General features: G+C 24.9%; 2 protein-coding genes across 4 annotated transcripts in view; both read left to right on the top strand.

Moving 5' to 3' along the window:
• Window positions 1-16451, top strand: part of LOC111612494 (WD repeat-containing protein 60-like) — a 32181-nt gene extending 15730 nt beyond the window's left edge. The window contains exons 5-18 of the mRNA XM_023353719.1: window positions 1813-1881; window positions 4878-4982; window positions 5564-5764; window positions 5836-5990; window positions 6085-6208; window positions 6298-6406; window positions 8903-9000; window positions 9074-9197; window positions 11043-11119; window positions 11198-11274; window positions 11376-11451; window positions 11541-11649; window positions 13786-13844; window positions 16329-16451. Coding sequence (XP_023209487.1) covers window positions 1813-1881; window positions 4878-4982; window positions 5564-5764; window positions 5836-5990; window positions 6085-6208; window positions 6298-6406; window positions 8903-9000; window positions 9074-9197; window positions 11043-11119; window positions 11198-11274; window positions 11376-11451; window positions 11541-11649; window positions 13786-13844; window positions 16329-16451 — 1506 coding nt within the window. The remainder of the gene's footprint in view (window positions 1-1812; window positions 1882-4877; window positions 4983-5563; window positions 5765-5835; window positions 5991-6084; window positions 6209-6297; window positions 6407-8902; window positions 9001-9073; window positions 9198-11042; window positions 11120-11197; window positions 11275-11375; window positions 11452-11540; window positions 11650-13785; window positions 13845-16328) is intronic.
• Window positions 16078-25067, top strand: part of LOC111612495 (WD repeat-containing protein 60-like) — a 32680-nt gene continuing 23690 nt past the window's right edge. Inside the window, exons 1-11 of one of the 3 annotated variants that reach the window (XM_023353722.1) lie at window positions 16078-16433; window positions 17008-17208; window positions 17280-17434; window positions 17529-17652; window positions 17742-17850; window positions 20342-20439; window positions 20513-20636; window positions 22482-22558; window positions 22637-22713; window positions 22815-22890; window positions 22980-23088. In XM_023353722.1, coding sequence (XP_023209490.1) covers window positions 17572-17652; window positions 17742-17850; window positions 20342-20439; window positions 20513-20636; window positions 22482-22558; window positions 22637-22713; window positions 22815-22890; window positions 22980-23088 — 751 coding nt within the window. In that variant the 5' untranslated portion in view covers window positions 16078-16433; window positions 17008-17208; window positions 17280-17434; window positions 17529-17571. The remainder of the gene's footprint in view (window positions 16434-17007; window positions 17209-17279; window positions 17435-17528; window positions 17653-17741; window positions 17851-20341; window positions 20440-20512; window positions 20637-22481; window positions 22559-22636; window positions 22714-22814; window positions 22891-22979; window positions 23089-25067) is intronic. The other 2 variants (XM_023353721.1, XM_023353720.1) reach the window with 2 other exon arrangements.

Raw genomic sequence — 25067 nt, 5'->3', positions numbered from 1 at the left:
CTGCTCACATGGAATCAAAATGATTATTTGAGGTAAAACTTGATGTGTTTTACTACAGAATTGGTTTATTTAATTTATGTCTTTTGATTGAAATTCTATATCAAGGGTCACCAAACGTTTTTGATTGTCAACCCCCTACAAGTTTTCGAAACCTCATATTGACCCCCCCACCAAAAAGTTTGTGTTACAAGCAAAAAAAAGCACTTACTATTTTAATACATTTCTTTTAATTTTGCATTTTTATTTATTTATTATATATTTGTTAATAATAATTTTTGTAACTGACAATCAGTGAGACAGATAAGCTTGATAATCGACCCCCCAATAATGTTATATCAACCACTTTGGCGACCCCTGTTCTATATACTTCCAAAGTTGTAAAGTCCTTTTTGAATCACCATTTATGATAAAGCAAAACACTTAATACTTTTTAGAAACCAAAATAGAAATATTTTTAATTAGTATTAACAATTTTGGAATTTAGATTTTTGTTTTAAATTTGATATTGAGGAGAATTTGGAATCCTAAATTCTAAAAATAATTATTATAATTGAAAATATTTCCACCTTGTCTTCTACAAAGTATTAAGTCTTTTGTTTTATTTTATGTTTTTCATTTGGTTTAACTGAGAACAGATTTACTAAAGTTCATAATAAAGGCTAAATTTTAAAGTATTAAAAAATATAGCTGATTTAAAATTATAAAAAAAACGAATAAATAACTTATAAAATATCTGGTTTAATTTTTTTTTTGAAAATTGTTGTTTTGACTTTTACAGTCTAAATAAAATTGATTAAATTAAATAAACAGTGAATTAAATATATTTGATAAAAATTTTAAGACATTAGCAATTATAATTATGGTTTCATTGGTTAAAGCATTGCTAAAATAATGCAAAAGTCATGAGATTGAATTCTGGATGTAGAACTTTTTAAAGTAAAATAAAATCTTATTCGTCAGAAAGTCAATTTATCTTAGCAAAACATTAAGCAAAAATCAGACCATATTTTCTTACTTCTTCAAAAGTAGAGAACCAGTTAATCTTTTTCCATTTTACAATTTTGCTTCTTGCTGCAATAGATCATCTAACTCTAATGAATTTATTTTTTATTTATTGTTTTGAAGTTCAGCCCAGCTTATTTTAAAGTATGCTGAATCTAAGTTAAGAATATATTCATTCAACTACCGGAAATCTGGCTATAAACCAATACTGATTTCATTCACTAGGCTCAGATCCTTAGATAACTCTACTTTCACATTTTAAAAACTCTATATATATGCCATTAAACATCAAGTGAGACTTTGTATTGTGTAAAGAAGGGATAAATTCAAGTGATGGCATTGCGATTGGTCATGGCACAATTTATGGCAAAAAAGTTTTTGTTTATTCCCTTCAACAATGTTATGCTTTTCTTTTATTTTTGTTTAAAATGATTTAACTAGAGTACCTGTGATATTATTGAATGTACTTATATGGACTATTATGTATTGGATATCATTATATAATTATAACAAACTTTTATATTATTATAGCATCTTCATTGCGTTTGCCTGGCCAACACCAAATGCTTAAGCTAATATTTTTTATAATTTAATTTTTAATCTTCATGAACACATTTGATTTTAGTTTATTGATATTATCAATAATTCTGTTCACATTAAAATAATAATATTTAGAATAGTTTAAAATTATAAATGAAATTTGTTTAAAATTCATATGGATTTCATTTATTAATGTTCTCAATTTTTTTTTTTCTTGAATAATTCAAACTTTATATGTACTTTACTAACATATTATTTTTAAAAATTCAGATATTAAAAGAGAAAGTGCAGAAAAGACATGCATTAAATGACTATGAGGAAATTCCGTCCACATCAAAGGTAATTCAAAAACTTATCAAAATTATCTTATTTTATTATATATGTATTATTATTATATTAATTAATACATTTTGTTATATAAAATAATTGATTTATTTTAATTTAATTTAAATGAAAGAGAAAGCAAACATTGTTCCTTTTTTCAAAATAAGGCTTCTGCCTTAAATAATATATTATTTTTATTTTTTAATTAATTTATATGTTTTAAGTAATACAGTCTGTGACAAAAGAGTTTGGAATCAGCACAACTATTTTATTAACTTTCAAACTTAATATTTAAAGATATAAATAGAAGTTGTTCTGTATTTAATATTTTCAGTGGATGAAGAGAGAGTCAGGTTGATTGCTAAGTTATACAAAATAATTCACCTTACAACAAATACATTTTATTTTATTTTTTGAAAAATTTCTGAAGATAAAAAATTTATAATTATGTTCAAACAAAATATTAAGAATCAGAGTGCCGAGCAACCAAGAAAACTGGGAAAACCTGGATATGTCAGGGAAATTGGGTAAATTTTGTGGAATTATCAGGGAAACTGAAAAAAATCTGTTAATTTTCTGGAAAATGTATATGATATTGAAAAAATTATAAAACATACTAATAATGAACTGATAAATTGACTTAAATGTTAAAATATCAGTAAGTTTAACTATCATTTCATAATTTTGATGTGCATCATCATTCTTTAATAAAGCATGTTACAAACACATATTCAAGTATACTGGGAGGTATGCAGGTAGATGATATGTATAACTTTATATGGTTTGAAGTGGAAGGATAAACCCACTGATAATACTATAGTCTGACTGATAAATGTCTCCTATGTTAAAAAGTGATGGGCTAAGCTGGTTGCTGAAGTTATCATCCACTAAAAACATATAATTGCTAGACCATTAACCATATCAGGTTACTGGTCAAACATTTAAATATTGAAATTTACTTAGGTCTTATGGAATGTGTTCAAACCTAAACTTTGTGGTGAGGTTTCACTCAAAGGTATTAATTCTATGATAAGTCATAGGAGGATGCACAGGATACTGTAAAGCTTTTCTGAGTAAAGCTGGTAAGTGAGATAGTAAAACATTTTGTAAGGCAAATTGTTTCTTTTCTGCATCCCCTCTAAAAATTTCTGAATCTGCTATTGTCTAGAGAGATATTAAAAAATATCATTTGTCATCTTTGCTACTTTAAATAATTTGATTTCTGTTTCTTGGTGAGTTATAGTTTTATTTTTATTTTTTAGAAAATTTGAATCCTTTATTATTAAGGTGATTATGAACAACATTGTCAGAAATAATTCTCTCTGTCTCACCTTAGTAAATATTGATGTCTTTAGAAATTGAGCTCACTCTTTTAAAAATTTGTTTGAGATATCTATCTTTTCGTTTCTCATAATTTTACATTTTATGAATGATTGATTATCATCATTTTTATTTAAATTAACTCCCAATCTTGGAGAGCCCACCAATGGCTGAGCGTATAAAACCACTGAACACTGGTAGTTGGTTGTAAGTTCATACCTTACCATCTGGCCATGTGGGGTTTTCTGGATTCTCTTCGCATTAGTAACACCTAAATAGGGGCCAGCTTACCATTCTCCTCGTCAGATTGCTTATGTGTCATGTTGCCATAATCAAATTAAGCCAAACCCAATCTTGGAAACAAGTCAATTGGATATTCTCAAAATAGTGAGAGGTCCTGGTGTTGTTTTTTTATTTTGTTTTTTTTTTATATGTAATTATTCTCTCTCATATGATGTGATGGTTGTTTTACTTTTATCATAATTTCACTTGAATATTGTTAATTAAATTATTAGCTACAAATACATACTTTATATTCACTATTTTAATTCAGTAAATTATGTCAATATTTTCTAAAGGAAATTTCTAGCTTTAAAGAAATATGCATATTTGAATAAATGATTTAAAACTGTTTTGCTATATAAATATGATATTAGCTTTTTCTGTTTATATATCTATAAATAAAGCAATATCAGCCAATGCATTTGTGGTAAGAAAATGTTTTGTGTAGCTTAATGAGGAACTTGATAATTTTCACCATAAAAATATTCAATGCAGTTGCATTGAATATTTTTATAGTGAAAATTGCATTGTGGTGTTATATTCAATGCAATATAACACCAGAAGCACAAACACAATAGTTTCTTATTGTGTTTGTGCTTATGGTGTTATATTTAAAATTTAACTGAATAACTTTCTTTGATTTCAATGTTTTTGTCAGTAGTTGTATGTAATATACCAATTTTCTCAATTGAATCCCAGTCTTTAAATAAATCCTAGGAATAAAGGTGCAGGTAAAAATAAATCTCAGTCTCAAATAAACCCCAGGTTGAAAAGCATGGACAACACATTGAAGTACTGCAAAGTACTGGATAATGTAGTTTAGAGTGACAGGTAAAAAATCTAATTAAAACTGTACTTATTTAAATTGTCTAAAGTTGAACAGCACTTTCTGTTCCAAGGTTAATTGGAACAATTTTGGCAATAAATTTTAAAATATTGTTGAATATTGAGTTTAGGAGAGTTGCAATTGAATTCATAAGTCAAGAGCTCATCCAAAGATTGATTAGGTAAACTCAAATTGAAGATAGTGAATTTAAACCAGAAGATGATAGTAAAGATCTTGATTCTGACAACAACATCAAAATAGACATGAATGACAGCTTAAAAATCAAATCAGAATATGATGAATCAAGTTAACTATAAAAACAGTAATTATTTCAAATTTAGCTGCAGCTCATAAATACAGTCAATAAACAGTTTTGATAGTTTTAAAAATGCATGAGTAATTAAGGTAGTTCTTTCAATTTGTATTCACTCATCGCCTGTTATAAGACAAACCAAGGGACTTCAAATAAACCCTGAGGAATATGAACAGTACATTTTAAAAATAAATCTGGGATTTAATGAGGAAAACAGTGTATAGATATGAATTTTAATGAAACTAAATTTATTTATGTTTTCATTTCTAGCAGTCATCTTATCTGTCTCCAAAAACTGTTAAAGAAAATAAATTACAGAACACTTTAAAGGAAAATTCTGATGGAAGTGATTATAATTATGAAGATGATTTTGAAGTAATATATCCATTTTAAGATTTTCTATTGTTAGAAATTGTTATTTATAATAGTTTTTATAAGAATTTATTGTTTAGTTTGCTTAATTAATAAAGCATCTCTTCAATGTAGAATAATGTTTAGTAAAATTATTAAATTAACAATAGTAATTTAAAAAATTTGAATTTTCACAGTTTTAAAAGTAAAATAATAATCATCTCATTGGCTTAATATTCTTCAATCACATTAAGTATCATTCTTGAGTTATAATTAAGACACCTTGATCTAATAAGTTTTAAATGAATAAATTTGTCAAAATATGCAAAGTTCAGTGATTATATTTTGTAAATATAAGAATTTATATCAAATTTTGAAAATAAAAGTCCTGAAATTATTATTGTTTGTATTTTTTCCAAAGAAAAAATACAAACAATAATAAATCTGAGGGCCTTATTATTCAATTCAAATTATTTAAATAATTTATCAAATAAGAATAATTGATCTGTTGCATATAAATTATTAATATTTAATTAGAATTTAAGAGTTATACTCAAAAAGAATATACTATTTTGTTATTTAATACTTTCATATTCTTTTTAAAGGATTATGAATCAGATTTTGAAGAGGATGACGATGATGATGATGATGACAATGATGATAATGAGATAGAAAGTGAAAAAATAAATTCAGACATTGATGATGATAAAATTAATAATGATAAAACTGAAACGGTGATAGAAGAAAGTGAACATAAAAATAATTTGAAAACTGAAGAAGATAATCCATTTAACTATTTGAAGAGGGTATAAAAAGTATATATTTTTATTTTGTTAGTATGTTTAAAATGACAATTAAAACAAATTTTCAATTTTAGAGTAAAAGTAGTAGGTATTATGAAGAGCAGCCATATGGAAATGATTGGGAAGTTCCAAAAAAAGTAAACCAGCTTCAGAATTATACACGAACATTCATCAATTTTAAAACTGTTCAAAAACAACAAGAAAGGAAAAAAGCTTCAAATAAATTAAGGTATAACTAGTACTTTTTATAAAATTTTCAAGATTTTATGAATTAATTAAAAATATGCTTGAAAAACTTGTTTTTTTACACTGATTTATTTTAGAAAGCGAGGAACTGAACTATTAGAAATCATTACTCTTGATCAAATGACATTCGATCTCTTTGAATTACCTCCAGTAAAGTATGATGTTTATATACGTCGTTTTGGCAGATCCAATACAAAACAAGTAAATATAATAAACTTTCAATATATATTCCTAATTACTAGTCTTTGAATTAAGTAAATTTTATTATTAATTTCTTTCCAAATTATTAGGTATTTGTTCAAACTGAATATGGTCATGATGAAGAAATTCAAACTGATGAGATAAATTCAAGAGAAAAATGGACACAAATTCCACCTAATGATCAACATGGTTTTGGAGGTATTTAAATGATATGGAATATATAATAAGAATCTGCAGTTGGTTATATGTAAACATAAATGTAATTGTAGAAATAGCAATGATATATATTTTGTATCTTGTATATTATATTATTAATGAAATAGATATATATATATTTCATTAATAATATAATATACAAGAATATAAAATATATATATATATTATATTATACTAATGTATATTTGTGGTTACATAAGTTATTAATGATCATGATAACACAAAAACAAAATTGTTTCCAAATTTCTAAACAAGTATAGTTTAAAGTGGTGCTTTTGGCTTAGAATTTTATTTAAAAATTTTAACTTTTTAAAGCAAAACATAATTTTACAAATACAGTAGAAGTTTGTTAATCTGACACCTATGGTATCAGAGTGGTGTCAGTTTATCAAAAATGCCAAATTATGAGACGTCTTTATATTTTTTGCAAAATTTGATGTTTTCTATAATCTGAATATTGCAGATATTACTGTACATTTTGTACCAGCATACACTGCTGTATGTTTTGGATTTGTTTATGCACACCACACACTTTAATCAGTCTGAATATGACACAGTGCATGACTATGAGTGTTAAGATTTATTGAAAAATTTTCAAAAATATTAATGAATAGTTTATTGCACAAAACCAACATTTACAATGTGCATATATTTATTTTCTAGACATGCACTGTATATTACAAAATCTATATCTGCTCTTACTATGAGAAATCTATTTTTAGGTGCACTATCTTTGCATTGGCATATGGGAAAGAATTTACATACAGTACATTTTAGATTATTAAGTGCCAGATTATAAGCTTATACTATAACATCACAAAAATATCATAATAGTCTTTTTTTTTTTTTTTTAATAGAAATGTTTAATTTTTCAACTAGAGTTTGGTAAGCAATTCATTTATAAATTGGGAGACAAAGTTTTCTATCAAATCTTATTAATTGGTTTAGCAACGATAATTGACTGTAAAAATATAAAATTTTTAAATTAATTTAACAATAATTTTAAAGAATATATTTAAAATTAAAAATAATGCAAAAATAAAATAAAATTTTTGTCTTCTTTGATACTCTTTTGTACACACCAGAAACACTTATATTAATATGTCCTTACTGGGTACAGAAGGACATCAAAGAAGACAAATATTATTTTTAATACTAGCTTCAACTTAAATGTATTTTTTAAAATGATATTGGTATTTGATTATTAAATGTTATTGAAATTCCATAAATAAAATTTTTAATGTAATTTTTTAAAAATTTTATTCAAAAACTAAGTAAAATGAAATTTTTTATTTAATTTCAAATTTAAATTTAATCAAATGTTATTAAATACTAAAGAAATGAAATAGTAAAGCTCTGAGCTCCATGTACAGGGCAGTTCATTTTAATCAATCCACTGGAATAAATTAAAAAATATACATCCTGCAAAAACTTTATGAAACCAAAAATGTTAAACTTCAATGGGATCACAAAATGGCTCTATCAGTTTTATCATAAATAGTGGTACAATCAGTGAAAATGGTGTCAGTTTCATTTCATTTTCTTAAATGGAAATTCCCACTTTTTTATTGCGTATTATGATTCTACATAGAAAACAAACAAGTTTTCTATGTAGAATCTAACTTTTATCTGAAACATTTTTTCAAAAGATGTACAGTTCTTATCAGAAGTTATGAGTATTTCAACTTTTACACAGCTGCCATATCTTTTGCACATGTATCTATGGATATCTGTGAAATTCATTGAAAATAGGAAGAAAAATGCTAAATATATCATTAGGAAATTATTATTTGATGGAATCAATCTTTTTCTTAAAAAATTAACTGATATCAAAACTCATACCACACTGTGTTAAAGCCATCATGCTTGTGATAAAGAGATGTTGATCTTGGTTAATTTTTAAAATCTGTTCTCAAGCTCAACTTGAAGTCATGTTAAATTTTCTCAATACATTTTTTATATTAATTAAACTTTTAGCAGAGTGCTTAATTAACATGAGTTCCCTTGTCTTTCATAGTTTTCTCCTGTTGGAAACGATGTTCAATGACATTTTCAGTTTCCTAAATGTGTAAGTCAATTTTCTGTTGGAAATGTCTCACAATTCTGTGGCACATTTTGTACAAGCTGTTTGCAATGTGGTGTCTGCATGAAAATATGTTATTGCACAATGCACTATAAAAACTAGAGGTTCCCATTTAAGAAAGTAAAGTTGGTTGGTACTACAATCAGTCTAACATCTTTGGTTTAATGAATTTTCTGCAAGATGCATATTTTTCAAGTTATTCCAGTGAATTGATTAATTAAATGGACCAACCTGTAGAATAAAGAAAGAAAAAAAGAATGTTATTGTGACAAATCAATATTGAGATTGCATAGTTCCACCTAGTTCCACATAGTTAACAAAATAAGACTCTCTTAAGTGTATGGTATATTTTTATTTTATATTGATGTATGAAACAAACATTGTTATATTTTTAGGTGATTTAGAAGAAGAAAACTCTAAAAATGTTACTTGGAATTCCAGGTTGAAAACTGATGCTATTTATTTAAATAAATTTGTCCAGAATGTTGGTCAAGTATGTAAATTTATACAATTCAAATATATAGATGAATTTTTAATAAACAAAAAGTTATGTTTAATTGATTTAGATGATCTTACATGTCTTAGAAGAAGAATTAGCAGATGTTAATCTACAAAAACTCTCAGAAAATTATACAAATATTAATTTTAGTCAAGGATTTATACAGACTGGTTCATTATCTCTTTTGGCAGGTAATTTATATTTGCTATTTAAAATTTTTTTTTTAAGAATACATTTAAACATAATTAAGTAAGCATGTTATAATTTATGATTGCAAAATTTATAAAATATAAAAATAGAACACTAAATAGAAATTTTGCAAATTATTTTACATATTTTATTTTATAAACTTAATTTTAAAATTATTTTTTGAAGTAAATTATTAAGTTAAACATAAGATTATTTTAAATTCAATTATTTTAAAATTGTTTCAAATTTGAGACATCTAAAGGTCGATATCAAGAATATTAATGTTTATATGCAGGAAAGATTAAAGTGAATTTAATCAGATTAAGAAATTAATTAATTTGCAATGTTATATAAATCTTGAAACTTATTGAAATTAGCTAACCTTAATAATAATTTATGAGAAATGATTTAAATAAAGTCAAATTATTCATTCCTACAACTTTGGAAAATTATGTTTTGATATAACTTGCTTATTAAATTTTCTTGCATTATCAAAGTTATCAGAAATACAGTATTACATTTTATTTAGTTGATATAGATTGTTATATTTTATATTTAATTTGCATAACTGATTATTGTATGCTGTTTTATTTAGGATAATTTTTTTATTAAACAATGAAATAAGAAATAATTTAATTATTCTTATAATTGATATACAGTAAAACCTCTTCAGATGACCATATCTTTAAGCCAATCACTATTAGACTCATTGTTTTTAAACCTCCTTAAGCAAACCACTTTTATACCCAACCAATGACCATCTGGATTCATAATCCTTTTGAGTGAAATTGTGAACAGTTTCATCATTCCAGATGGGATAAAATCTAAACCATGGGGCTCGTTTACCATGTAAATCACTTATTTTTATCTTATTTTTTCTTACTTCAATATCTTCGTTTTCTCCTATGTGATTCTATTATGGTAAATATACATAATTTGCTATTAATATCCATAACAACAAGTTAGCCTATGTTTTATTTTTATGTTTTATTTATTCTTATTAAACTAAATAACATAAGAAAGCTAATGAATTTAATCGTTTCATTAACAGGGATAGATAAAATACAAATGATGACAATAAATTTGGATAGAATTTGGGCAGTTTTTGGAATTCATTTGGCCTAAAAGAGGAATCTGTTTGACCAAATAGAAAAGAAATGTTGAAGCCATCATCTTATCAAAAAAGTTAAAACAGAGAAAACAAATGTTTATTTCATATTACTTTAAATCAAACATTAAAGAACATGTGCATTACATTTTCATGTACAGTACACAGAATTATATGTGATGTATTAATAAAAAAATTTTCTTGCAGTATAATGTTAATCAATACATAGCATTTTTTTAAACAGCTTTTTCTGTATTGCCTGCATGGTAGCCTGTGTAGTATTGCACTAGAATACTACTGGACATAGTAAATACAGTAATCTGTATTTGTTATATTTTTGTCATTCCCTTTGATAAGACCACCTTTTGAGGTGACTAGTTTTTCTAAGTCTTGGGATTGTAATATCAAGAAAGTTTTACTGTACAACATCATATTATTAGTAACAAAATTATAATGTTAATAAATCCTTTTTCAATTTAATTGGCTGAAATTATCATGAAATCTATTATGTTTTTGATTCTTTTTGAACTAGGTTAATAAAAGAATTAAATAGGTTTAAATGTAGAAATTATAATTTATTTTAAAAAGTTTTTACAGTAATTTATGTTCCAACTTCACTATATTAAGTCTTTCAAATTAAGATAGAAAAATCAAGTTTTAATTTTTATTTTGTCTACTGGTGTTAATTTTTTATCAATAGTTTTGAAAACTTTCCTAATTTATTAATTGTTTTTTTCAGAAAGTCCAATAACTTATCTCAGTTTTTCAAATATAAAAACCAATTTTTTACTCTCAGTGCATTCAACTTCTATTAATGTAAGTGATGCTATTAACATTTTAATTTTTATTTTTAAAAGTAATCAAATGATAGTTATTTGTCATTGTTTTTGGCAGCAGATACCAAATTCTGTCTTAAATGAAAAAGGTATTATATGTATTTGGAATATTAATCAGCCATTAAAACCAGAAAGGTAGTTAACAATTTTTGAATATATTTTGAATATTATATTTTTACTTTTTTATATTTATTTTTTTGAAAACTTAATTTTTGTTGTAATTTGGCTTGATATAGAATATTAACATCTAATGGTCAACCAAGCTGTTGTTGTTTTGGTCCAGAAAACATTGATATTGTTATTGCAGGAATGGTTAATATCAAAATAATTTAATTTTTAAACATATATTTATTGTTATATTAACATTAGTCATTTATTTTCATTTACATTTATGAAATTAGATAGATGGATCTATTGCTCTGTGGGATTTACAAGAAGAAGCATCATCGCATCCTCAAATTGTTCTAGATGAGAAAGAATGGTCAATAAGAACACCTACTTATAACACAGGTAAATGAAAACAAATTTTTATTTTTCAGAGTTTTAGTCAGAAAACTTTGATTTCAACTCAAAAACCGTTTCTTCACAATTTATTTATATGAATATTCTCATAAATTGAAAAATGTAATGTAAAATAAAATAAATAAAAATTTTCGAAAAATGAATTAATTTGCTATTTGAATTAAATATTAGACTATTTTGTATGTAATTAATATAATTTTCTATAAAATTAATCTGTATTAAATCAAATGTATACTATACTATTTTATTAAATACTAGAAACAATAAATGTAATTTGATATCAATTATTGATAAGTAAAGATCAAATTTATATTAAGTTAAAATTGCAATATATGTGAATACATATGCATGTAAAAATGCCAGATATATGCAATGTTACAGACACAATAAAATGCTTGAAATATTTATTATGCATGTTAGAATCTTAACTATTATACACTAAAATTTGCAGATTGAAAAGCCTGCATACTTTACTTCTGTCTGTGAACAAATCTTACTAATGTCTATTATGTCACACTTTTTAGGTGGGAAGAGATAAACATGTGACAGTAAAGGTGACACAAAAGGATTTGAAAATTATGATGTCACAAGACATGTATTAGAATAATGTTTTATGTAGGCAGTGCAACATCCATGCTAGTTATGAATAAAATTACTTTTAATAAAATTTTGTAACTTTCTATCCTATATAATCAATCATTATTGAATTTATTTCTGTATATACAATTGTTTATAAGATGTTGGAGGATGACTGGGTTAACCTAGTTTCCTTTGTCCTATAATTATGTTACCAGTATAAAGTAGTCATATATTAGTCTTATTTGTGGCCTTGTACAAATGATGAGAAATGAGTAAACATTCTTATTAAGTTATTAACTAATTACATATTTAGTGTCAAAATTGATAGTAATGTTTTGTTTTTAACTAATATCACAAACTCTGTTAAAGTTAGTTTTAGTGTAACTAGAACTTACTTATGATCAACTGCTGTTTTAGCTTGTTTTTATGTTTCACATTATGCTGATGTAAGGATGTTTCAACATACTAAGATGCTTGAAACCATTTTTTTTTAGCAGGAAACAATTTGTGACTTACAATACAATAAACAATTTTTCCATCTGTTTAAATGTCTAGGTTGCTTTCTGGGATTTACAAGAACAGTTGTACATACTTTCTTAGCAATTCAGCATTAGTTTTGCTGTTTTACTCATATTATTGATTGAATCAAACTCATTATAACAAAATCTTTTCTGTGCATGTTCCATATGCAGAAATTTGACTACTTTACTCACAGGAAATTTTCTCTCGTATATTTAAATAAACAATACATTTACACAAGGTTTTGAAAGATTTAAATTTAACATTATTAAATTAATAAATATAACATTTACAATAATTTTAATCCAATTAATTCAAAGAAATTTGAAAAATAAAAGATTTCCATGGCAATGCAAACACACTCATTTGTGGGACTAAAAAAATGTGAATTAAACAGCTCAAATTTAAAATATTTGAATTTTGCCCACTCAGATGTAATTGGATAATGGAATATTTCTCATAAACTATATAAGCACAAAAAAGATACTGCATAGATAACAGAAAAGGACTTTTAGAATAGAAAAAAAATACTAAAATTTAACACTTATAATCATGCAAACAAGCTATAAAGTTTAAAAATCCTTCTTTACTCCCAAAAATGATCAAATCTGCAAAATATGCATTATTAGACAACCATAATTTGATTTACTTTGACCCAAATCATGTTTATATCAAAAAAGATTTCAACATCATAACATTTAAGGAAAATAACACACANAAAATAAGGCTTCTGCCTTAAATAATATATTATTTTTATTTTTTAATTAATTTATATGTTTTAAGTAATACAGTCTGTGACAAAAGAGTTTGGATCAGCACAACTATTTTATTAACTTTCAAACTTAATATTTAAAGATATAAATAGAAGTTGTTCTGTATTTAATATTTTCAGTGGATGAAGAGAGAGTCAGGTTGATTGCTAAGTTATACAAAATAATTCACCTTACAACAAATACATTTTATTTTATTTTTTGAAAAATTTCTGAAGATAAAAAATTTATAATTATGTTCAAACAAAATATTAAGAATCAGAGTGCCGAGCAACCAAGAAAACTGGGAAAACCTGGATATGTCAGGGAAATTGGGTAAATTTTGTGGAATTATCAGGGAAACTGAAAAAAATCTGTTAATTTTCTGGAAAATGTATATGATATTGAAAAAATTATAAAACATACTAATAATGAACTGATAAATTGACTTAAATGTTAAAATATCAGTAAGTTTAACTATCATTTCATAATTTTGATGTGCATCATCATTCTTTAATAAAGCATGTTACAAACACATATTCAAGTATACTGGGAGGTATGCAGGTAGATGATATGTATAACTTTATATGGTTTGAAGTGGAAGGATAAACCCACTGATAATACTATAGTCTGACTGATAAATGTCTCCTATGTTAAAAAGTGATGGGCTAAGCTGGTTGCTGAAGTTATCATCCACTAAAAACATATAATTGCTAGACCATTAACCATATCAGGTTACTGGTCAAACATTTAAATATTGAAATTTACTTAGGTCTTATGGAATGTGTTCAAACCTAAACTTTGTGGTGAGGTTTCACTCAAAGGTATTAATTCTATGATAAGTCATAGGAGGATGCACAGGATACTGTAAAGCTTTTCTGAGTAAAGCTGGTAAGTGAGATAGTAAAACATTTTGTAAGGCAAATTGTTTCTTTTCTGCATCCCCTCTAAAAATTTCTGAATCTGCTATTGTCTAGAGAGATATTAAAAAATATCATTTGTCATCTTTGCTACTTTAAATAATTTGATTTCTGTTTCTTGGTGAGTTATAGTTTTATTTTTATTTTTTAGAAAATTTGAATCCTTTATTATTAAGGTGATTATGAACAACATTGTCAGAAATAATTCTCTCTGTCTCACCTTAGTAAATATTGATGTCTTTAGAAATTGAGCTCACTCTTTTAAAAATTTGTTTGAGATATCTATCTTTTCGTTTCTCATAATTTTACATTTTATGAATGATTGATTATCATCATTTTTATTTAAATTAACTCCCAATCTTGGAGAGCCCACCAATGGCTGAGCGTATAAAACCACTGAACACTGGTAGTTGGTTGTAAGTTCATACCTTACCATCTGGCCATGTGGGGTTTTCTGGATTCTCTTCGCATTAGTAACACCTAAATAGGGGCCAGCTTACCATTCTCCTCGTCAGATTGCTTATGTGTCATGTTGCCATAATCAAATTAAGCCAAACCCAATCTTGGAAACAAGTCAATTGGATATTCTCAAAATAGTGAGAGGTCCTGGTGTTGTTTTTTTATTTTGTTTTTTTTTTATATGTAATTATTCTCTCTCATATGATGTGATGGTTGTTTTACTTTTATCATAATTTCACTTGAATATTGTTAATTAAATTATTAGCTACAAATACATACTTTATATTCACTATTTTAATTCAGTAAATTATGTCAATATTTTCTAAAGGAAATTTCTAGCTTTAAAGAAATATGCATATTTGAATAAATGATTTAAAACTGTTTTGCTATATAAATATGATATTAGCTTTTTCTGTTTATATATCTATAAATAAAGCAATATCAGCCAATGCATTTGTGGTAAGAAAATGTTTTGTGTAGCTTAATGAGGAACTTGATAATTTTCACCATAAAAATATTCAATGCAGTTGCATTGAATATTTTTATAGTGAAAATTGCATTGTGGTGTTATATTCAATGCAATATAACACCAGAAGCACAAACACAATAGTTTCTTATTGTGTTTGTGCTTATGGTGTTATATTTAAAATTTAACTGAATAACTTTCTTTGATTTCAATGTTTTTGTCAGTAGTTGTATGTAATATACCAATTTTCTCAATTGAATCCCAGTCTTTAAATAAATCCTAGGAATAAAGGTGCAGGTAAAAATAAATCTCAGTCTCAAATAAACCCCAGGTTGAAAAGCATGGACAACACATTGAAGTACTGCAAAGTACTGGATAATGTAGTTTAGAGTGACAGGTAAAAAATCTAATTAAAACTGTACTTATTTAAATTGTCTAAAGTTGAACAGCACTTTCTGTTCCAAGGTTAATTGGAACAATTTTGGCAATAAATTTTAAAATATTGTTGAATATTGAGTTTAGGAGAGTTGCAATTGAATTCATAAGTCAAGAGCTCATCCAAAGATTGATTAGGTAAACTCAAATTGAAGATAGTGAATTTAAACCAGAAGATGATAGTAAAGATCTTGATTCTGACAACAACATCAAAATAGACATGAATGACAGCTTAAAAATCAAATCAGAATATGATGAATCAAGTTAACTATAAAAACAGTAATTATTTCAAATTTAGCTGCAGCTCATAAATACAGTCAATAAACAGTTTTGATAGTTTTAAAAATGCATGAGTAATTAAGGTAGTTCTTTCAATTTGTATTCACTCATCGCCTGTTATAAGACAAACCAAGGGACTTCAAATAAACCCTGAGGAATATGAACAGTACATTTTAAAAATAAATCTGGGATTTAATGAGGAAAACAGTGTATAGATATGAATTTTAATGAAACTAAATTTATTTATGTTTTCATTTCTAGCAGTCATCTTATCTGTCTCCAAAAACTGTTAAAGAAAATAAATTACAGAACACTTTAAAGGAAAATTCTGATGGAAGTGATTATAATTATGAAGATGATTTTGAAGTAATATATCCATTTTAAGATTTTCTATTGTTAGAAATTGTTATTTATAATAGTTTTTATAAGAATTTATTGTTTAGTTTGCTTAATTAATAAAGCATCTCTTCAATGTAGAATAATGTTTAGTAAAATTATTAAATTAACAATAGTAATTTAAAAAATTTGAATTTTCACAGTTTTAAAAGTAAAATAATAATCATCTCATTGGCTTAATATTCTTCAATCACATTAAGTATCATTCTTGAGTTATAATTAAGACACCTTGATCTAATAAGTTTTAAATGAATAAATTTGTCAAAATATGCAAAGTTCAGTGATTATATTTTGTAAATATAAGAATTTATATCAAATTTTGAAAATAAAAGTCCTGAAATTATTATTGTGGAAATTCCCACTTTTTTATTGCGTATTATGATTCTACATAGAAAACAAACAAGTTTTCTATGTAGAATCTAACTTTTATCTGAAACATTTTTTCTGTTGCATATAAATTATTAATATTTAATTAGAATTTAAGAGTTATACTCAAAAAGAATATACTATTTTGTTATTTAATACTTTCATATTCTTTTTAAAGGATTATGAATCAGATTTTGAAGAGGATGACGATGATGATGATGATGACAATGATGATAATGAGATAGAAAGTGAAAAAATAAATTCAGACATTGATGATGATAAAATTAATAATGATAAAACTGAAACGGTGATAGAAGAAAGTGAACATAAAAATAATTTGAAAACTGAAGAAGATAATCCATTTAACTATTTGAAGAGGGTATAAAAAGTATATATTTTTATTTTGTTAGTATGTTTAAAATGACAATTAAAACAAATTTTCAATTTTAGAGTAAAAGTAGTAGGTATTATGAAGAGCAGCCATATGGAAATGATTGGGAAGTTCCAAAAAAAGTAAACCAGCTTCAGAATTATACACGAACATTCATCAATTTTAAAACTGTTCAAAAACAACAAGAAAGGAAAAAAGCTTCAAATAAATTAAGGTATAACTAGTACTTTTTATAAAATTTTCAAGATTTTATGAATTAATTAAAAATATGCTTGAAAAACTTGTTTTTTTACACTGATTTATTTTAGAAAGCGAGGAACTGAACTATTAGAAATCATTACTCTTGATCAAATGACATTCGATCTCTTTGAATTACCTCCAGTAAAGTATGATGTTTATATACGTCGTTTTGGCAGATCCAATACAAAACAAGTAAATATAATAAACTTTCAATATATATTCCTAATTACTAGTCTTTGAATTAAGTAAATTTTATTATTAATTTCTTTCCAAATTATTAGGTATTTGTTCAAACTGAATATGGTCATGATGAAGAAATTCAAACTGATGAGATAAATTCAAGAGAAAAATGGACACAAATTCCACCTAATGATCAACATGGTTTTGGAGGTATTTAAATGATATGGAATATATAATAAGAATCTGCAGTTGGTTATATGTAAACATAAATGTAATTGTAGAAATAGCAATGATATATATTTTGTATCTTGTATATTATATTATTAATGAAATAGATATATATATATTTCATTAATAATATAATATACAAGAATATAAAATATATATATATATTATATTATACTAATGTATATTTGTGGTTACATAAGTTATTAATGATCATGATAACACAAAAACAAAATTGTTTCCAAATTTCTAAACAAGTATAGTTTAAAGTGGTGCTTTTGGCTTAGAATTTTATTTAAAAATTTTAACTTTTTAAAGCAAAACATAATTTTACAAATACAGTAGAAGTTTGTTAATCTGACACCTATGGTATCAGAGTGGTGTCAGTTTATCAAAAATGCCAAATTATGAGACGTCTTTATATTTTTTGCAAAATTTGATGTTTTCTATAATCTGAATATTGCAGATATTACTGTACATTTTGTACCAGCATACACTGCTGTATGTTTTGGATTTGTTTATGCACACCACACACTTTAATCAGTCTGAATATGACACAGTGCATGACTATGAGTGTTAAGATTTATTGAAAAATTTTCAAAAATATTAATGAATAGTTTATTGCACAAAACCAACATTTACAATGTGCATATATTTATTTTCTAGACATGCACTGTATATTACAAAATCTATATCTGCTCTTACTATGAGAAATCTATTTTTAGGTGCACTATCTTTGCATTGGCATATGGGAAAGAATTTACATACAGTACATTTTAGATTATTAAGTGCCAGATTATAAGCTTATACTATAACATCACAAAAATATCATAATAGTCTTTTTTTTTTTTTTTTAATAGAAATGTTTAATTTTTCAACTAGAGTTTGGTAAGCAATTCATTTATAAATTGGGAGACAAAGTTTTCTATCAAATCTTATTAATTGGTTTAGCAACGATAATTGACTGTAAAAATATAAAATTTTTAAATTAATTTAACAATAATTTTAAAGAATATATTTAAAATTAAAAATAATGCAAAAATAAAATAAAATTTTTGTCTTCTTTGATACTCTTTTGTACACACCAGAAACACTTATATTAATATGTCCTTACTGGGTACAGAAGGACATCAAAGAAGACAAATATTATTTTTAATACTAGCTTCAACTTAAATGTATTTTTTAAAATGATATTGGTATTTGATTATTAAATGTTATTGAAATTCCATAAATAAAATTTTTAATGTAATTTTTTAAAAATTTTATTCAAAAACTAAGTAAAATGAAATTTTTTATTTAATTTCAAATTTAAATTTAATCAAATGTTATTAAATACTAAAGAAATGAAATAGTAAAGCTCTGAGCTCCATGTACAGGGCAGTTCATTTTAATCAATCCACTGGAATAAATTAAAAAATATACATCCTGCAAAAACTTTATGAAACCAAAAATGTTAAACTTCAATGGGATCACAAAATGGCTCTATCAGTTTTATCATAAATAGTGGTACAATCAGTGAAAATGGTGTCAGTTTCATTTTCTTAAATGGAAATTCCCACTTTTTTATTGCGTATTATGATTCTACATAGAAAACAAACAAGTTTTCTATGTAGAATCTAACTTTTATCTGAAACATTTTTTCAAAAGATGTACAGTTCTTATCAGAAGTTATGAGTATTTCAACTTTTACACAGCTGCCATATCTTTTGCACATGTATCTATGGATATCTGTGAAATTCATTGAAAATAGGAAGAAAAATGCTAAATATATCATTAGGAAATTATTATTTGATGGAATCAATCTTTTTCTTAAAAAATTAACTGATATCAAAACTCATACCACACTGTGTTAAAGCCATCATGCTTGTGATAAAGAGATGTTGATCTTGGTTAATTTTTAAAATCTGTTCTCAAGCTCAACTTGAAGTCATGTTAAATTTTCTCAATACATTTTTTATATTAATTAAACTTTTAGCAGAGTGCTTAATTAACATGAGTTCCCTTGTCTTTCATAGTTTTCTCCTGTTGGAAACGATGTTCAATGACATTTTCAGTTTCCTAAATGTGTAAGTCAATTTTCTGTTGGAAATGTCTCACAATTCTGTGGCACATTTTGTACAAGCTGTTTGCAATGTGGTGTCTGCATGAAAATATGTTATTGCACAATGCACTATAAAAACTAGAGGTTCCCATTTAAGAAAGTAAAGTTGGTTGGTACTACAATCAGTCTAACATCTTTGGTTTAATGAATTTTCTGCAAGATGCATATTTTTCAAGTTATTCCAGTGAATTGATTAATTAAATGGACCAACCTGTAGAATAAAGAAAGAAAAAAAGAATGTTATTGTGACAAATCAATATTGAGATTGCATAGTTCCACCTAGTTCCACATAGTTAACAAAATAAGACTCTCTTAAGTGTATGGTATATTTTTATTTTATATTGATGTATGAAACAAACATTGTTATATTTTTAGGTGATTTAGAAGAAGAAAACTCTAAAAATGTTACTTGGAATTCCAGGTTGAAAACTGATGCTATTTATTTAAATAAATTTGTCCAGAATGTTGGTCAAGTATGTAAATTTATACAATTCAAATATATAGATGAATTTTTAATAAACAAAAAGTTATGTTTAATTGATTTAGATGATCTTACATGTCTTAGAAGAAGAATTAGCAGATGTTAATCTACAAAAACTCTCAGAAAATTATACAAATATTAATTTTAGTCAAGGATTTATACAGACTGGTTCATTATCTCTTTTGGCAGGTAATTTATATTTGCTATTTAAAATTTTTTTTTTAAGAATACATTTAAACATAATTAAGTAAGCATGTTATAATTTATGATTGCAAAATTTATAAAATATAAAAATAGAACACTAAATAGAAATTTTGCAAATTATTTTACATATTTTATTTTATAAACTTAATTTTAAAATTATTTTTTGAAGTAAATTATTAAGTTAAACATAAGATTATTTTAAATTCAATTATTTTAAAATTGTTTCAAATTTGAGACATCTAAAGGTCGATATCAAGAATATTAATGTTTATATGCAGGAAAGATTAAAGTGAATTTAATCAGATTAAGAAATTAATTAATTTGCAATGTTATATAAATCTTGAAACTTATTGAAATTAGCTAACCTTAATAATAATTTATGAGAAATGATTTAAATAAAGTCAAATTATTCATTCCTACAACTTTGGAAAATTATGTTTTGATATAACTTGCTTATTAAATTTTCTTGCATTATCAAAGTTATCAGAAATACAGTATTACATTTTATTTAGTTGATATAGATTGTTATATTTTATATTTAATTTGCATAACTGATTATTGTATGCTGTTTTATTTAGGATAATTTTTTTATTAAACAATGAAATAAGAAATAATTTAATTATTCTTATAATTGATATACAGTAAAACCTCTTCAGATGACCATATCTTTAAGCCAATCACTATTAGACTCATTGTTTTTAAACCTCCTTAAGCAAACCACTTTTATACCCAACCAATGACCATCTGGATTCATAATCCTTTTGAGTGAAATTGTGAACAGTTTCATCATTCCAGATGGGATAAAATCTAAACCATGGGGCTCGTTTACCATGTAAATCACTTATTTTTATCTTATTTTTTCTTACTTCAATATCTTCGTTTTCTCCTATGTGATTCTATTATGGTAAATATACATAATTTGCTATTAATATCCATAACAACAAGTTAGCCTATGTTTTATTTTTATGTTTTATTTATTCTTATTAAACTAAATAACATAAGAAAGCTAATGAATTTAATCGTTTCATTAACAGGGATAGATAAAATACAAATGATGACAATAAATTTGGATAGAATTTGGGCAGTTTTTGGAATTCATTTGGCCTAAAAGAGGAATCTGTTTGACCAAATAGAAAAGAAATGTTGAAGCCATCATCTTATCAAAAAAGTTAAAACAGAGAAAACAAATGTTTATTTCATATTACTTTAAATCAAACATTAAAGAACATGTGCATTACATTTTCATGTACAGTACACAGAATTATATGTGATGTATTAATAAAAAAATTTTCTTGCAGTATAATGTTAATCAATACATAGCATTTTTTTAAACAGCTTTTTCTGTATTGCCTGCATGGTAGCCTGTGTAGTATTGCACTAGAATACTACTGGACATAGTAAATACAGTAATCTGTATTTGTTATATTTTTGTCATTCCCTTTGATAAGACCACCTTTTGAGGTGACTAGTTTTTCTAAGTCTTGGGATTGTAATATCAAGAAAGTTTTACTGTACAACATCATATTATTAGTAACAAAATTATAATGTTAATAAATCCTTTTTCAATTTAATTGGCTGAAATTATCATGAAATCTATTATGTTTTTGATTCTTTTTGAACTAGGTTAATAAAAGAATTAAATAGGTTTAAATGTAGAAATTATAATTTATTTTAAAAAGTTTTTACAGTAATTTATGTTCCAACTTCACTATATTAAGTCTTTCAAATTAAGATAGAAAAATCAAGTTTTAATTTTTATTTTGTCTACTGGTGTTAATTTTTTATCAATAGTTTTGAAAACTTTCCTAATTTATTAATTGTTTTTTTCAGAAAGTCCAATAACTTATCTCAGTTTTTCAAATATAAAAACCAATTTTTTACTCTCAGTGCATTCAACTTCTATTAATGTAAGTGATGCTATTAACATTTTAATTTTTATTTTTAAAAGTAATCAAATGATAGTTATTTGTCATTGTTTTTGGCAGCAGATACCAAATTCTGTCTTAAATGAAAAAGGTATTATATGTATTTGGAATATTAATCAGCCATTAAAACCAGAAAGGTAGTTAACAATTTTTGAATATATTTTGAATATTATATTTTTACTTTTTTATATTTATTTTTTTGAAAACTTAATTTTTGTTGTAATTTGGCTTGATATAGAATATTAACATCTAATGGTCAACCAAGCTGTTGTTGTTTTGGTCCAGAAAACATTGATATTGTTATTGCAGGAATGGTTAATATCAAAATAATTTAATTTTTAAACATATATTTATTGTTATATTAACATTAGTCATTTATTTTCATTTACATTTATGAAATTAGATAGATGGATCTATTGCTCTGTGGGATTTACAAGAAGAAGCATCATCGCATCCTCAAATTGTTCTAGATGAGAAAGAATGGTCAATAAGAACACCTACTTATAACACAGGTAAATGAAAACAAATTTTTATTTTTCAGAGTTTTAGTCAGAAAACTTTGATTTCAACTCAAAAACCGTTTCTTCACAATTTATTTATATGAATATTCTCATAAATTGAAAAATGTAATGTAAAATAAAATAAATAAAAATTTTCGAAAAATGAATTAATTTGCTATTTGAATTAAATATTAGACTATTTTGTATGTAATTAATATAATTTTCTATAAAATTAATCTGTATTAAATCAAATGTATACTATACTATTTTATTAAATACTAGAAACAATAAATGTAATTTGATATCAATTATTGATAAGTAAAGATCAAATTTATATTAAGTTAAAATTGCAATATATGTGAATACATATGCATGTAAAAATGCCAGATATATGCAATGTTACAGACACAATAAAATGCTTGAAATATTTATTATGCATGTTAGAATCTTAACTATTATACACTAAAATTTGCAGATTGAAAAGCCTGCATACTTTACTTCTGTCTGTGAACAAATCTTACTAATGTCTATTATGTCACACTTTTTAGGTGGGAAGAGATAAACATGTGACAGTAGGTGACACAAAAGGATTTGAAAATTATGATGTCACAAGACATGTATTAGAATAATGTTTTATGTAGGCAGTGCAACATCCATGCTAGTTATGAATAAAATTACTTTTAATAAAATTTTGTAACTTTCTATCCTATATAATCAATCATTATTGAATTTATTTCTGTATATACAATTGTTTATAAGATGTTGGAGGATGACTGGGTTAACCTAGTTTCCTTTGTCCTATAATTATGTTACCAGTATAAAGTAGTCATATATTAGTCTTATTTGTGGCCTTGTACAAATGATGAGAAATGAGTAAACATTCTTATTAAGTTATTAACTAATTACATATTTAGTGTCAAAATTGATAGTAATGTTTTGTTTTTAACTAATATCACAAACTCTGTTAAAGTTAGTTTTAGTGTAACTAGAACTTACTTATGATCAACTGCTGTTTTAGCTTGTTTTTATGTTTCACATTATGCTGATGTAAGGATGTTTCAACATACTAAGATGCTTGAAACCATTTTTTTTTAGCAGGAAACAATTTGTGACTTACAATACAATAAACAATTTTTCCATCTGTTTAAATGTCTAGGTTGCTTTCTGGGATTTACAAGAACAGTTGTACATACTTTCTTAGCAATTCAGCATTAGTTTTGCTGTTTTACTCATATTATTGATTGAATCAAACTCATTATAACAAAATCTTTTCTGTGCATGTTCCATATGCAGAAATTTGACTACTTTACTCACAGGAAATTTTCTCTCGTATATTTAAATAAACAATACATTTACACAAGGTTTTGAAAGATTTAAATTTAACATTATTAAATTAATAAATATAACATTTACAATAATTTTAATCCAATTAATTCAAAGAAATTTGAAAAATAAAAGATTTCCATGGCAATGCAAACACACTCATTTGTGGGACTAAAAAAATGTGAATTAAACAGCTCAAATTTAAAATATTTGAATTTTGCCCACTCAGATGTAATTGGATAATGGAATGATATTTCTCATAAACTATATAAGCACAAAAAAGATACTGCATAGATAACAGAAAAGGACTTTTAGAATAGAAAAAAAATACTAAAATTTAACACTTATAATCATGCAAACAAGCTATAAAGTTTAAAAATCCTTCTTTACTCCCAAAAATGATCAAATCTGCAAAATATGCATTATTAGACAACCATAATTTGATTTACTTTGACCCAAATCATGTTTATATCAAAAAAGATTTCAACATCATAACATTTAAGGAAAATAACACACATGTGTATACAAATCTGGTTCTTATTGATAAGAAATATAAAAATTTAATAAAAATTATTTTAAAGAAAAGATTTTTAATATCAGCTAGCAAGAAAATTTAATTTAGAAAATTTTCATAGTAAAAATTTTTTTTAATTGAAGATATATATATA

Source organism: Centruroides sculpturatus, unplaced genomic scaffold, assembly GCF_000671375.1.
Source record: "Centruroides sculpturatus isolate CEXI.00-Female unplaced genomic scaffold, Cexi_2.0 scaffold1708, whole genome shotgun sequence".
NCBI lineage: Eukaryota > Metazoa > Arthropoda > Arachnida > Scorpiones > Buthidae > Centruroides > Centruroides sculpturatus.
This window is presented reverse-complemented; position numbering and strand designations above follow the sequence as displayed.